This window comes from Macaca fascicularis, chromosome 6, assembly GCF_037993035.2.
Source record: "Macaca fascicularis isolate 582-1 chromosome 6, T2T-MFA8v1.1".
Classification (NCBI taxonomy): Eukaryota; Metazoa; Chordata; class Mammalia; order Primates; family Cercopithecidae; genus Macaca; species Macaca fascicularis.
In genome coordinates, this window is record NC_088380.1 from 152,721,010 (window position 1) to 152,734,620 (window position 13,611).

General features: G+C 43.5%; 1 protein-coding gene across 4 annotated transcripts in view; it reads left to right on the top strand.

Annotated features, from left to right (window-relative positions):
- Positions 1-2,726: 2,726 nt before the first annotated feature.
- Positions 2,727-13,611, top strand: part of SH3RF2 (SH3 domain containing ring finger 2) — a 145,737-nt gene continuing 134,852 nt past the window's right edge. For all 4 annotated transcript variants that reach the window (XM_005558132.4, XM_073994520.1, XM_015452078.4 and 1 more), the window contains exons 1-2: positions 2,727-2,858; positions 4,016-4,499. In XM_005558132.4, the coding sequence (XP_005558189.2) occupies positions 4,122-4,499 (378 nt within the window). In that variant the 5' untranslated portion in view covers positions 2,727-2,858; positions 4,016-4,121. The remainder of the gene's footprint in view (positions 2,859-4,015; positions 4,500-13,611) is intronic.

Genomic DNA, 13,611 nt, shown 5'->3' on the forward strand with positions numbered 1-13,611 from the left:
CACTGACCATACAGGGGTGTGGAGGGGCCATGAGATGGGTAGACTACAACCCAGAGGGGCCCAATTTCCTTCTCTGACATCAATATTTTGTCTTGGATTTGCTCTGAGATCAGCTGGTATGTACAACACGGGCATATGTGTAAACATGCGGATTTATATAGTAAAGATATATGGGTGTACTTATGATATGTACATGACTTTATAAAATGAAAAGAAACACAGGCCCCGGGATTAGACCAACCTGAGTTCAGATCACAAGGTTTGTAACCCTGGAAATGTTACAGTGTCTTATGGGGTGGTGGGGAGAATTCAATGAGATAATATGTTTAAAATCTTAGCACTGGTCAGTGGCATACAGCAAGTGCTCCACAGGTGTTACTATTATTAAGATTATGTGTGTGTGCACCCTTATGCAAGTGTATGCATGCATGTGCATACAGGTGCAGATATGAGTATGTAAGGGAGATAGAGTGTGTTTAAGAACAAGAGAAGGAATAATGAAAAAAATTGCCAATCTCTGCAACAGGAGTTCCAGCATAGGAGTGGCCCTTTTTAAGGAGTGAGACAACTGCAGGGCACAAAGGAAACTGACTCAGCTTTACTAAGTGGGAAACAGAGTAAGAGGACAGTAAACCGCAAGGAGCTTCTTTATGGCACAGACTGAAGAGTAGGCATTAATAGAAGGAGAGAGGCAAGCAGAATGGGATGTGATATTATTAAAGCCCAACAGTGACGTTAAAAAAGTAATAGCTGAAAGTGGTCTCTGAAATTGACCTACATCAAAATTAGGGCCTCAGTGCTCAGAAAATAGATAACCATCTGCTCCATCCTAAAGTTCTGGGTCACATGCATGTTTGATTTTTTGGAACTAACGTGAAAGAACGTGGAAGAACATGTAAACAGTGTTTTCAGACCTCCTGGTCTCCTCTTACGATTTTCCCATTGAGCTGTGTCTGAGCACTCTCTGCATAATAAATAATTGCCATCCTTATGTCTATAGATACAGTAATAACAATAATTTTAAAAAGAACACCCAGTTTCTCTTTTTTTTTTTTTTTTTTTTTTTTTGAGACGGAGTCTTAGTCACCCAGGCTAGAGTGCAATGGCACAAGCTTGGCTCACTGAAGCCTCCACCTCCCAGGTTCAAGCGATTCTTGTGCCTCAGCCTCCCAAGCACTCGCAGCCAACATGCTGAGCTAATTTTTGTATTTTTAGTAGAGATCGGGCTTCACCATGTTGGCCAGGCTGGTCTCAAACTCCTGACCTCAAGCAATCTGCACCACCTCAGCCTTCCAAAGTGCTGGGATTACAGGCGTGAGTCACCGCACCTGGCCTCAAACACCTAGTTTCTAGTCCCAATTCTGCCCCTAACTCACTGGACAACTTCAAAGAATCTCTTGATCTTTCTGGGCACAGCTGCCTCATCTGTAAGAAAAAATGAGAAGCCAGTATTGGCCATTATCTTTTGACCTCTTGCCCTCTTAGAGGAGGCTTAGCTCCCTTGAACCACCTCTTCACCTCTTTTTGTTGTTGTTGTTGTTGTTGTTGCCCTGGCTGGAGTGCAGTGGCATGATCTCGGCTCACTGCAGCCTCCGCCTCCCAGGTTCAAGTGATTCTCCTGCCTCAGCCTCCTGAGTAGCTGGGACTACAGGCGTGTGCCACCACGCCCAGCTAATTTTTGTATTTTTAGTAGAAACGGGGTTTCACCATGTTGGCCAGGATGGTCTCGATCTCCTGACCTCGTGATCTGCCCACGTCCGGCCTCCCAAAGTGTTGGGATCACAGGAGTGAGCCACCGCACCCGGCCAGCCTCTTAAAGTTATATCACTCCATGACATTGTTAAGAGCACAGATCACTTGCCTTCTGTGGTGGAGCTGTGACTCCCGGGATGAGTTATTTACCCTCTCTGTGTCTCAAGTTCCCTCATCCGCAAAATGAAAGTAAAGAATAATTTAGTGTATCCTTGGGTTGTTAAAGGGTTAAAAGGCTAATATAGGTAAGGTATTTAGAACAGTGGTTGACACAGATAAGGACTACCCTGGCATTAAGATCGTTATTATTCACTTAAATGGATACCTTTGTAGTTTTACATGAAATGTATTATTGATAAATCAAAAAATAGAAATATAGGCATAATCTGAGGATATGAAAAGACTACAGTGGATAACAGGCAGGAAGAGAGCTTGGAGGCCACTGTTTTTCCTTTTTTGAAAAAGCTTCTCTGTGCTTTGATTTTTCACGTATGTGTATATATGTGACACTAGTTTCTTAATGGAAACAGATTGAGCAAAAAGATCACTAAAGTCCCTCTTATCTCTAAATGTAGAGATTGACTATGATTTTCAAAGAGCAACATTTTCTAGGTGTCTGGCTTATCCTTATTTTCATAGCTTGACCATTTTTACTTTTGACCTTCCCAGGAAATCCTTATGAAGGTTTAAAATAAACACAATCACTTTGGTATGTTTATAATGGAGCAGGTTCCGACTCCTTGGATACTAGAGAAACCGGGAAAGGTGAAAATAGGAACTTTGTAAATACTTGGCCTCAGGGACTGGCTGATATTTTACCTCTTACCATCTTTTCCCAGAAACAATTCAGTTAACTAAAGGAAAGATCATAAAGTTAACAACCGCAACAACAAAAGCGTGGTTGGTAGGCAGCAGCCTGGCGGTGAAAGCGTTAACAGGGCTGGGTAAGGCGATCCCTTGAAATGAGTAAGACTGAGTGGTTAAAGTTTTCAAAGCGGTGGCAGCAGCGGCGCTTGGGGGAATGGAAGCCGGTTGGAGGGAGCCGCGCACCCCTGCTGCGCGGAGGAGGGGGCTGAGCTGAACTCAGCAGAGGTTACACGCACAAGGTTAGTGGCCCCCACACGCCTCCCCAGCCCGCCGCCGCGCTGACATCTTTGGAGAGGAGTCTTAGAAAGGCGAGGCGCCATCGCTCATTCTCGCGTCGTATCTGTCCTGCTGACTAGTCGCTAGTGGAGCCACTGGCCTTCTTGCCAAACCTCTGGGCTCAGTACTCACTGAAGCCCTGGCACTTGTGAGGGACAGCTGACTTCTTCCCACACTTTTCTAAACTGGAGGCTTCTTTTCATACATCCAAAAGGAAACTTGTTTCTGGAATACGTACTGTTTTCAGACCACACACACACACACATGCATACACACATACACACACACACACGACCCCTACCTGTATATGCTGCCCCAGTATGGTTTTTACAGGTTGTGACCACAATCCGGAATTCCTATCTGCTTCGTTTGAAACTGAGAACAATGTCAAAGTAACTAAACAGGCTGCACTACTTTACCTCGTGGGAGGAATATTGTCTCTGAGCCTAAGGTAATCAGAATGAGGAGAAAAAAAAAAAAAGAACCAAAGATGAAAAAAGAAAAGAAACAGAGCTTCCAAGCACCCTGACTTGTAGTTAAGGCAAAACAATTTTTGGAAATGGGTTTCTAATGGAAATTTTTCATTGCTAGCATCATGTGGGAAGGTATATTGTAAAGGAAATAATTCTACATCTGCATGAGATTCAGATAAACGTACCGACCTAAACTAATCTGCATGTCATGCAGATAACAGATACACTTAGATTTAGGGGAAGGAGGAGGAGGAGATAACTTCACAGAACTTGCGTTCGGAGGGGGCTTTGTTGTAAGAATTGAGACTGTCAGGAGCTTTCCCCAGGCAGGGGTGAAGGAACTCTTCCCGGCCCTGGCTGGTAGAGAGGGCTTGGGGAGCCACTTCAGCAGGCCAGTTTATTTCTCTGCTCTCCTGGCCACATAGGCAATGAACAGTCAGTCTTGTGCTCAGTGTTCCTCTGATCCTCACAGCAAGCACGAGTTGAGTCTTATACCTGCTAGCATTGAATCAGAATGAGTCATTTGAAACTTGGGTGCCGGAACAAAGTACTTGCAAACTGCCTTATGAGACACTGCCTCGATGTAGGTGGGATATACCTCTCGGAGCAGTCACATTTTTTTTCTCTCCTCTCCCTCCTTCACGCAGGCAAGAATTCTGACGTTCTCAAGAGGCCAGCTCTGCCCCCGTTGCTCAACTGACCTTATCATGTGGACTCTGCTCCTCCAGGTGGGAACTGGAGTTTTGAAATAAAATGGATGATTTGACATTACTTGATCTTCTGGAGTGCCCTGTGTGCTTTGAGAAGCTCGATGTCACAGCCAAAGTCCTCCCTTGCCAGCACACCTTCTGCAAACCATGTCTACAGAGGGTTTTCAAGGCCCACAAAGAGCTGCGGTGCCCCGAATGCAGGACGCCTGTGTTTTGCAGCATCGAGGCGCTGCCGGCCAACCTGCTGCTCGTGCGCCTTCTCGATGGAGTGCGCTCAGGGCAGAGCTCCGGGAGAGGAGGCTCCTTCCGCAGGCCCGGCATGATGACCTTGCAGGATGGCAGGAAAAACAGGACCAACCCCAGACGTCTGCAGGCCAGTCCTTTCCGGCTAGTGCCTAATATCAGAATCCACATGGATGGGGTAAGAGAGATCTTATTTGTTAATATCATGCCCACATGGAGGTTGGATTTGTGTATACAAGGAGCTAGAGATTATCTTCTTTTAACTACAAGTTTAACATTCCAGAGTGCTGCTGGTGATTCCCCAGTGATACGTTTCTGTGGGCAGTGATCATTTTACTCAAATACGATGGAAGCCTGAGCCTACCTAATCTATCTAAGAATTCTCTTTAGAACTACTAAAGCTTCCTAGGTTCTCCTTTCCTCTTGTCCAGAAAGTAGTAGAACAAGGAAAGCCTTTTAGATTATATTTTTGGTGTTTGATTTCTGCTCTTCTGAGGCCAAACCAGTGCCTGGGAAATGCACGGAGGGTGGGGAAAAAAAAGAGAAAACAAATCCAACTGCTTGTTGCTTTTGAGATCTCTTGGAAATTTCCAAATGTCAAGTTTTTTTTGAATTTTACCCAAATCCATCTTCCCACCCCTAGTCATAAAGTGCTATTATGGCAATACTCATTCATAATCTGTTCGAAGCTATCAAGATACTTGACGAGGGAGATAGTGCAGGAGGGAAGCGTCTATGTGGGTGGACTGATTGATAGCGAAGGCTGGGCTGTGAAGTACATCAGCTGTGTATAGAAGCTCTGCAGATGTGTCTCATTTTGCAAAATGAATGAAATACACAGAAGATACACAGCAGGCGCTGCAATTAAAAAACCAAACAGACCCAGTTAAGCCTCGCAGGAGATTAATGCTTTTCATGTTTGGATAATGGGAATCGCTCTGTCCAGCACTGAAAGCACACCCCGAGGACTTCATCTGACCTGGCTATGAGTCTTGTTGTGGGATAATGTGTAAGGGCACATCTGGAAAGAAGGACATGGTCCTTGTGAGTCCAGCAGAATTATTTGCACTGTCACCCCTGGAGTCAGTGTAACAAAGTGGACACGGAAAGCTGTGGCTTGGGCCATTGGCATACTTAGAAAATCAAAGCTGCATTCCTTGAAGTCTTACCTAGAGCAAGCGTTAGAGTCTAAATGCTGGCAGCAGGGTCCTACATCTCCCTGCTCAGAAGACAAACAGTGTGTGGGAGGGTCTTGCAGGACTGCTTCCTTACTCAGGAGTGAGGAGTGGCTTGTGATATGCATTTGGAACAACTTTCCAAAATTTTCCTTCTAAGGGCTACCGCTTCCTGGGTTCACTGCATCTTTAAACCACCCATAGGGCATGTGTAAACATTCGAAATGAGGGTGGGAAGAAGTGGGACATTTTTTCACTGTAGACTTTTTATTGCCATTGTGCTTGTATGTGAACACATTCCAGAAAAGGACTTTTTCTTTTTAAGTCCCTCCACTACCCCTGGTCTAGTCATCAATCAGAATCCACAGGTCTGGAAATGGCAGAGTGGGGGTAGGGAAGCAAATTGTTCTCAAACATGCCTCGTTCGTAGAGAAAGGAGCTCTATCTCTGGGTCAGCAAATCCCCCTTGAATTCCGAAGACCTAGCAACCTCTTCCCTTCCCCACCTTGCGGAAGTCTGACCTGCCTTTCAACAGAGTATCATCACTCACTCAGGAAACGGTGTCACACTGGGAGCAGGCAGTTCCCTTATCAGCTTGGAATATTTTTGTGGTGGTTTTCATCTTTCTCAATGTGGCTGTGTTGCAAAGGAAAGGTAGCGATGAATGCAACCACAGCTCCCAAGTGTTTGAACTATAGAGGATTCCCAGGGCCCTTCTGGAATAGGGAATTGAGGTGAGAGCTGGTCATACATAAGAGACAGCCATTAAGATACTGCGTCTCTCTGGAATTCTTTTGCAGGGACTTATAACATCAGACTATGGTCTGTGCCCACCCTCCAAGGTGCTCTGGACCAAGTCCTGTAGTGAGGCTGAAACTCAAGGGCTCCTGTGTTCAGGCAGGACCTGGGCTAGAAAGTTGCTCTGCAAGAGAGCAGAGCTGGCACCCCCACCTCCCAATTCCTTTATTTCCTAACTATCCTTTCTTGAAGTGACTCCTCTCATCCCTTTTGCCTTCCTCAATGGGGCTATGAACAAACCCATTTCTGGATGTCAATATGGCTGTTGTTTTGCAACATGTCTCTGCTCCCAAAAATATTACCTATCTTTTTGCAACTGTGAAAGTAACTATGCATCCCACAGTTCAGAGAACTGAGGGTTATCTGGATGCCACCGTCTGCTCAGAGAGTCAGAGGAATGGACTTGCATCCTTGGTCAAATCCTCCTGAGTTCCTTGCCCTCTCTGCCACAGTTCAGCCAATGTAGTCAAAAGCTACTTGCTACCCACCTTCTTCCAGGATAGTGTGAAAATTATCTTTGCAACGTACTCTTACTGCCTTAGAAAACATCTGCTGTGTAAATGCAAAGCATCATCATTAAGATTCATTTAGACATGCTGTATGATTTTGGGCAAGCCACTTATGTTTGCTGGGTCTCAATTTAAAATTCTGTAAAATGGGAAGATGTCTTTTATGAAAACAGACAGCCACTGTGAGGCTTAACTAATTAGTATCTCCAAAACACTTTGAGAGCCTTAGATGAAAGGCATTTGGAAGATCATTATCACAGGGAACATTATTATTGACTGTTTATTGTGTCCTGCCACGCATGAGGCATGCTACAAAATGTAGAAGGAGTTACAGCCCTTGCAGGAGAGTATAATAGGTATTATTATTATTGAACTTGATTCTATGATGAGTTCAGGCCAGGATAATACTAAGTATAAAGTACTCCCCTCAGAAAGCATAAATAACCTGTTGTCACAGGGCACCATTTTGTAAAACACCTCTTTCAAAGGGCTTGCCGATAACCTGGCACCCTGAAGGAGTTCATTTAACTTCCTGTCCACGAGCTTTTGAAGCCCAAAGTCTGTTCTGCTCACCTAGGCTCATCTAAAAAAAAAGCTCATCAAGCACTTTTTGTTGGCTCAAAGAGGCCTGATGCATCCTGTGCCAACCAGTGTTCTAGGGTGGAACCAATAGTCACACCTCATGGTGCCAGCCCAATAGAGAGAAAAAAAAATTGCCTATTGTGCCGACATGTCTAAAACCCTCCCTAGATGATTGTGTAAAAAGAAAAACTTGAGAAACAGCTGTAGGTTTCTACCGTGTGCAATTATTTCAAACCAACAGGCAAGATCACCAGACTCCTCCAGGAAGAGGCCCGGGTGGTGCAGATCCCACTGGCTCTTCTTATTCCTTCCCTAATGCAGTTAAAGCAAAGGAACTTGGCAAGCCTTCAAAAGGATTGTAGGATCCTGAATAGCTGGTCTTTCTTCCTCCTCATTCTGTTACACTTTAGTAATATTTCTGTTTTAGGATAGGTGGTAAAGCAGAGAAGTTAAGAATCTATGGACTTGGGTTTGAGAAACACCCAAATTCAAATCCTGACTCTGCTCTCAACAGTTGTGCACTTTGGGCGAATCACTTAAACCTCAGGTCCTCCAATTCCCCATCTGTAAATTGGAGATAATGGTAGTACCTACCTCAGAGGGTTGTTTTGAGAAATAAGTGAGATGATTCATGTCACTTAGCTCTGAGCACAGAGATGGCTCATATTAAGTGCTCAGTAAATGTTAGCTGTGGTTGTTATTGAAGTGACTCAATACTTTCTACTCTAAATTACACACACCCTTCCAGCCCCTTGTTAAGCAAGTGCCATCCAAAGACGGTGCTTGGTGCCCTGATTTTTGCATTGTTTTGTTTGTCTCCACGTGATCCGTGGCCATGATTCAGATGTGTGATTCTTCCCAGCGTGTGCTGGCTTCACAGCTCACTTCCAGAACCCTTAAGTTGCTATGATCCGTTCTAGAAGAAAACTCCCTAACTAACTTCACTTTCCCCAAACAGCACATTCAAAGGAAAACCATACACAGGGCAAGAACCTGGTCTACTTCCTCAGCATCATCAGTTCTTCATTCACTTTTCTATCTTTTGCTTTTTCCTGCTTCTCACTCTATTCCCCAACACAAATGTTGCCATGGGTTCTGCAGGGGAGGACTTTCTCCCTACATTGCTAGTATCATGCCAATCACACACATTTCTGTCCTACCTGCCCCTTATCAGCAAGAACACACCTGCCACCTCCAGTACACAGACCAGGTGGTTTTGTCCTAGAAACTTTTCAGCTGCTGTTGCAAGCAACTGATGGGGAAAAAAAAATGAGGTCAGAAAGCACATCAGGGAATTGAGGTTGGATAGAAACCAGAAGGTGGGCCGGGCGCGGTGGCTCAAGCCTGTAATCCCAGCACTTTGGGAGGCCGAGGCGGGCGGATCACAAGGTCAGGAGATCGAGACCACAGTGAAACCCCGTCTCTACTAAAAATACAAAAAATTAGCCGGGCGCGGTGGCGGGCGCCTGTAGTCCCAGCTACTCAGGAGGCTGAGGCAGGAGAATGGCGGGAACCCGGGAGGCGGAGCTTGCAGTGAGCCGAGATGGTGCCACTGCACTCCAGCCTGGGCAACAGCGTGAGACTCCGTCTCAAAAAAAAAAAAAAAAAAAAAAAAAAGAAAAAAAAGAAAGAAACCAGAAGGTGGGCCAGCCCCTTTCCTGGGTCTCAGAGGTTGTGTCCTGTAACAGAGCTGTGATATAGACAGTGGGGTTTTTGCTAAATTTGCAAGGGGATTAAAATCATCCCAGGACCCTGAAAACAGCAGATAGGTGCCATCCGGGACAGCAAGTACCATATGTAGCAGGTGGAGGAAGACATAAAGGTAGGGGCTGAGGTTGAGAAGTCAAGAGACCCAGATGGTTCTCCAGCTTCACACACATTTACAAACATTTTTAATAACCACATGGCCCCCCATTGGCACTGCCTCCAATCTCTCTCAGTGCACCTCTTTTCTAGTTAGTCTCCTCCCTTTTATTGCTTACTGTAGTGTTAAAGGATTTATGGTGAAGTGGGCTGTATTTGTGCCGGGATTCAACTGTTTGTTAGCTGTGAGGCCTTAGGCAAGTCACTTAACCTCTCTGATCCTCAGTTTCTAGGTTTGTATAATGGAAATAATAAAGGCTTACATATATCATACAGCTATTGTGAGATTAAAATGAGATAATATATATAAAGAGCTTAGCACAAGTGCCTGGCATATAACAGAAGCTAATAAACGTTAGCAACAGTAAATCACAAAAGAGTAACAATAGAAGAGAAAGTTGGCTGGCACTGGAGTTCTTTGCACACACAAAGAAACATCCAGGGATCCCCATTAAAAAAAAAAAAAGGAACCAAAGATTGTTGCAAAAGGAAAGGGAGTTCTCAAAAAGACAAAACTGTAGTGATGAGAAATAGATTAGTGGTTGCCAGGGGTTATGGATTGGGGGAGGATGTGACCAAAAAGGGGCAGAATGAGGTGATAGAACTGTTACATATCCTGATTGTGGTAGTAATTAAATGAAACTGTGTATGTGTTAAAATTCATAGAAATAAATGCCAAGAGAAAAAAGTCTATTTTACTGTATGACAATATTTTAGGAAAGGAACGTAAGCTCTTGCACATTTCTTTTAGGCGCTGCCTGATTTTCACCTGACCCACTCTGATTTCCTTTCATTTCTTTGTGTATTTCTGAGAAATGCTATTTCTGAGAAAAACTTCACTATCATTTAAGTGATCGGGGTAATCCCTGCAGTGGGCTCCTCCCTGTCGTAGACAATCATTCCATTACCTACTTCAGTTCTTTGTTTTTGTTTTTGTTTTGTCAGTTAAAGGTGTCTGGCCAAGCAGTGGACAAACACAACAACAGCTCATTCCCCACAGGACGGCCTAAGCTCTGAGGCAATGGGTGGGGCATAAGGATTTTCCTACTCAACCTCAATTATCTGCCATGTGCATTAGGGACATGTTACCTAAGGGATTGGCCAATATATATTTTTGTGTTGTTTCATTTCCTCTTAGGAAAAGTTGCCTTCCCACCTGTCCCTTCATACTATAAAAAGACTTAGGAGAGAAGAAAAGTGCCTATTTAGCCCTTGACTCTTGAGGAGCATCCTCATCTGGCCCATTGCAGGCACCATTACATCATTTTGGGCTTAGCTGGGACCAGCTCAAGTATAGGTTGTGCAGCCCTAATTTGAAAATCTGACATCCAAAATGCTCCAAAATCCAACACTTTTTGAGTGCTGACGTGAGGCTCAAAGGAAGTGTTCATCAAAGTATTTTGAATTTCAGAGTTTAGATTTTTCAATTTGAGATGCTCAACTAATATGTATTCTGCAAATATTCCAAAATCAAAAAAAAAAAAATCTGAAATCTGAAACTCCTCTGGTCCCAAGGGATACTCAACCTGGATAACTTTACTCAATTTCTTTTCCCTTTAAAAAAAATTATGCTTTAGAGACAGGGCCTCACTCTGTCACAGTGCAGTGCAGCGCAGTGGCCCAATCATAGCTTGCTGGGGCCTCCAACTCCTGGGCTCAAGCAATCCTCCTGCCTCAGCTTCCTGAGTAGCTGCAGCTACAGGCACACACCACACCTGGCTCTCCCTTTCTTTCTCCTTCTGTTTATTCATGCTTGTACTTTAGACCAGCCTTTCACATGGTGAATTCTGGTAATGGGTGTGCCACAAAGTGCCAGGGTCAGACAAACCTGAGATTAAAGTAAAACTAAACGTTTTCCCTTTGCTGCAAAACTTTTTTGCAAGTTTTAGCATGCTAATGAATTGTGAATTTCTAAGTGGGATCTTAATAAGAAGCACTTCCCAAATTTCTATGGCATTGACACCCCCTTTCTTCTCCCTTTTATTGTATTAGCCTCTTAGTAATATTAATTGTCCGTGGAACAAAATTTGAGAAACGCTGTCTCAGACTTCACATGCTCAATCATAACGCAAAAGATATTTTTAGGAAACTGTTGGAAACTCACTATTGCCACCCTCTGCAGTATTTTAGTTCCTACCAGTTTTCAGCTCTAGGCACTATGGTAACGTACACAGCAAAGCAAAGATTCTCACCTCCTCAGTGCAAAAACCAATCACGACTAATTGGTAAACCAACCAGTCAGTACACATGTATACAAACATACATATACATATTGACATCTATCTATCTATCTATATATATATATAAATTAGGGATATTGATATTGATTTTAAGGTATTCATTATAAGACATATTGTCTATTTAGGTATAGTTCTTAGAGGGAAAGAGAAACACTACTATGTTACATGCTCACTGTAGGATGCATCCAATTTTAGAAATGTTAAGATGTGAAAAAAGAAGTGTCTTACCAAAGAGTACATATTGTCTTATTCCACTTATATAAAATTGTAGAAAAGACAAAACCATAAACCATAGTGATTTTTTGGATAATGAAAATGTTGTATGCAATGGTATATAGTTTTACCAAAACATCAAAGTAGACACTTAAACTGGGTACATTTTTGCATATAAATTATAACCCAATAAACTTGATTAAGACAAAGAATTCTTAGACTCAAGAAATGATGGTTTATGAAAATATCAGGTGGCGAGGCAATTCAGTTTGAACAAAATGAAGCTTGATTGATAAAAAGAAACTTCCTAGGAAAACAAAAAGATGTTTTAAAAGTCAGGAAGTGTATGGTCAAGGGAAGAAAAGGCAGGGTCCGTTCTGGGCATGTGGACCTAGAAAAAGCAGGATAGGGCAGGGATATCTTGAATGAGAATGGAAGCTGAAGGAGAAGGGAAGGAAATAGATAGAGGAGAGGCAGAATGATTAGATACTTGCCTTCCTATCAGGGTGACTAGATACCACCAGGAGCATGCATGTCAGCGTTCTCTGTAATGAAGTCTTCCAGCAGCCCTCATGCCAGACTCGTTGCCTGCCATCGTGAGGACTATCAGCTGTATCTACAGCAACTTCCTGGATTCAGTGCAGCCAAACAAGAAGTTACCTCTACTCCAAGCAGGTGACCGAGCTTACTGGGTAACTGGGGAGCAGTCTCCATGTTCCTGGCAGACAAAGCCATTCTTTTCCATTGAAATCTCAGGTTACCTGAAACCCCTAGCACACATGAACACCAGCAAGAACATCCAAAGCAAGTGATAGAACATGGGCGGGGAAAGATAATTCTGTTCACCATGAGCTGCTTCCTGCAACTGAGGCCTGTGCCAGTCCCCAGGGTCACACTGCTCCAGATCCCCAGCTCAGAAGCCAGAGCATTCGACAAACTATTCCTAAGTGCCTGCTATGTACCAGGCTCTGTCTTGAAAGCTCACACCAGGGACACTCATGAGCTCAGACTCCAGGACTCAAATAGTAGCTGAGTGCATCTCAGATCTCTGTCATTTCTTTAATCTTTTTTCCAAGCACAAACAGAAGAGGCAACTCATCTTATCTCTGAATACTGTGCTCAGAGCACCCAGCTCACAGCTTCACCCATATTAGGAATTTTTTTTTTAATGAAAGAGTAAATAAATAAACATAATCATGCCTGTAGTAGACCTCATGGGATCATGAAAGAACTCCTCATTATGCAGAAATGAACCCTTTATGAATTGAGCCATTACAGAGCTATTTGAGAAACAAGTAGCACACTTTATTAGGCATAAAGTCATGTGGTGGCTGAAACATCCTTGCTGTGAATCACCTTATTGAATACCTTTTTGGGTGATGAACATCATTCTCAGGAGAATACAGTGGGCCAGCTTCAAGATCTCTTAGCTCATGAGTCGCTAACCCTAAGAAGATAGCAATGCCACTCTGCATATGTCTAAACTCTTCCATCATACACCACAAATTTCATGTGCTCTTTGATCTTGAGAGAAACGTTTCATCTTAATTGACACTTAGTCATAGGGATACCAGTGACAGAAAGGAAGAGGCTCTGAAAGAATTTGCCCCTGAGTTTATGAGTTGAACTGACCTGGCCTCCAATATGAAGGGAAGACAGTGTTTCCTGTAGAAACATGGCCACTGTATTCGTGCTGCCAAAGCCCTCATTTTATCAGTTTTTTCAACAATTATATTTTTTATTGTGGTAAAATACACATAGCATAAAATCTACCATGTTAGCCTTTGCTAAATGTTCAGTTCAGCAGCATTAAGTACATTGATCTTGTTATGCAAGCGTTACCACTATCCATCTCCAGAACTTTGTCATCACCCCATACTGAAACTCTGTATCCATTGAACAATAACTTC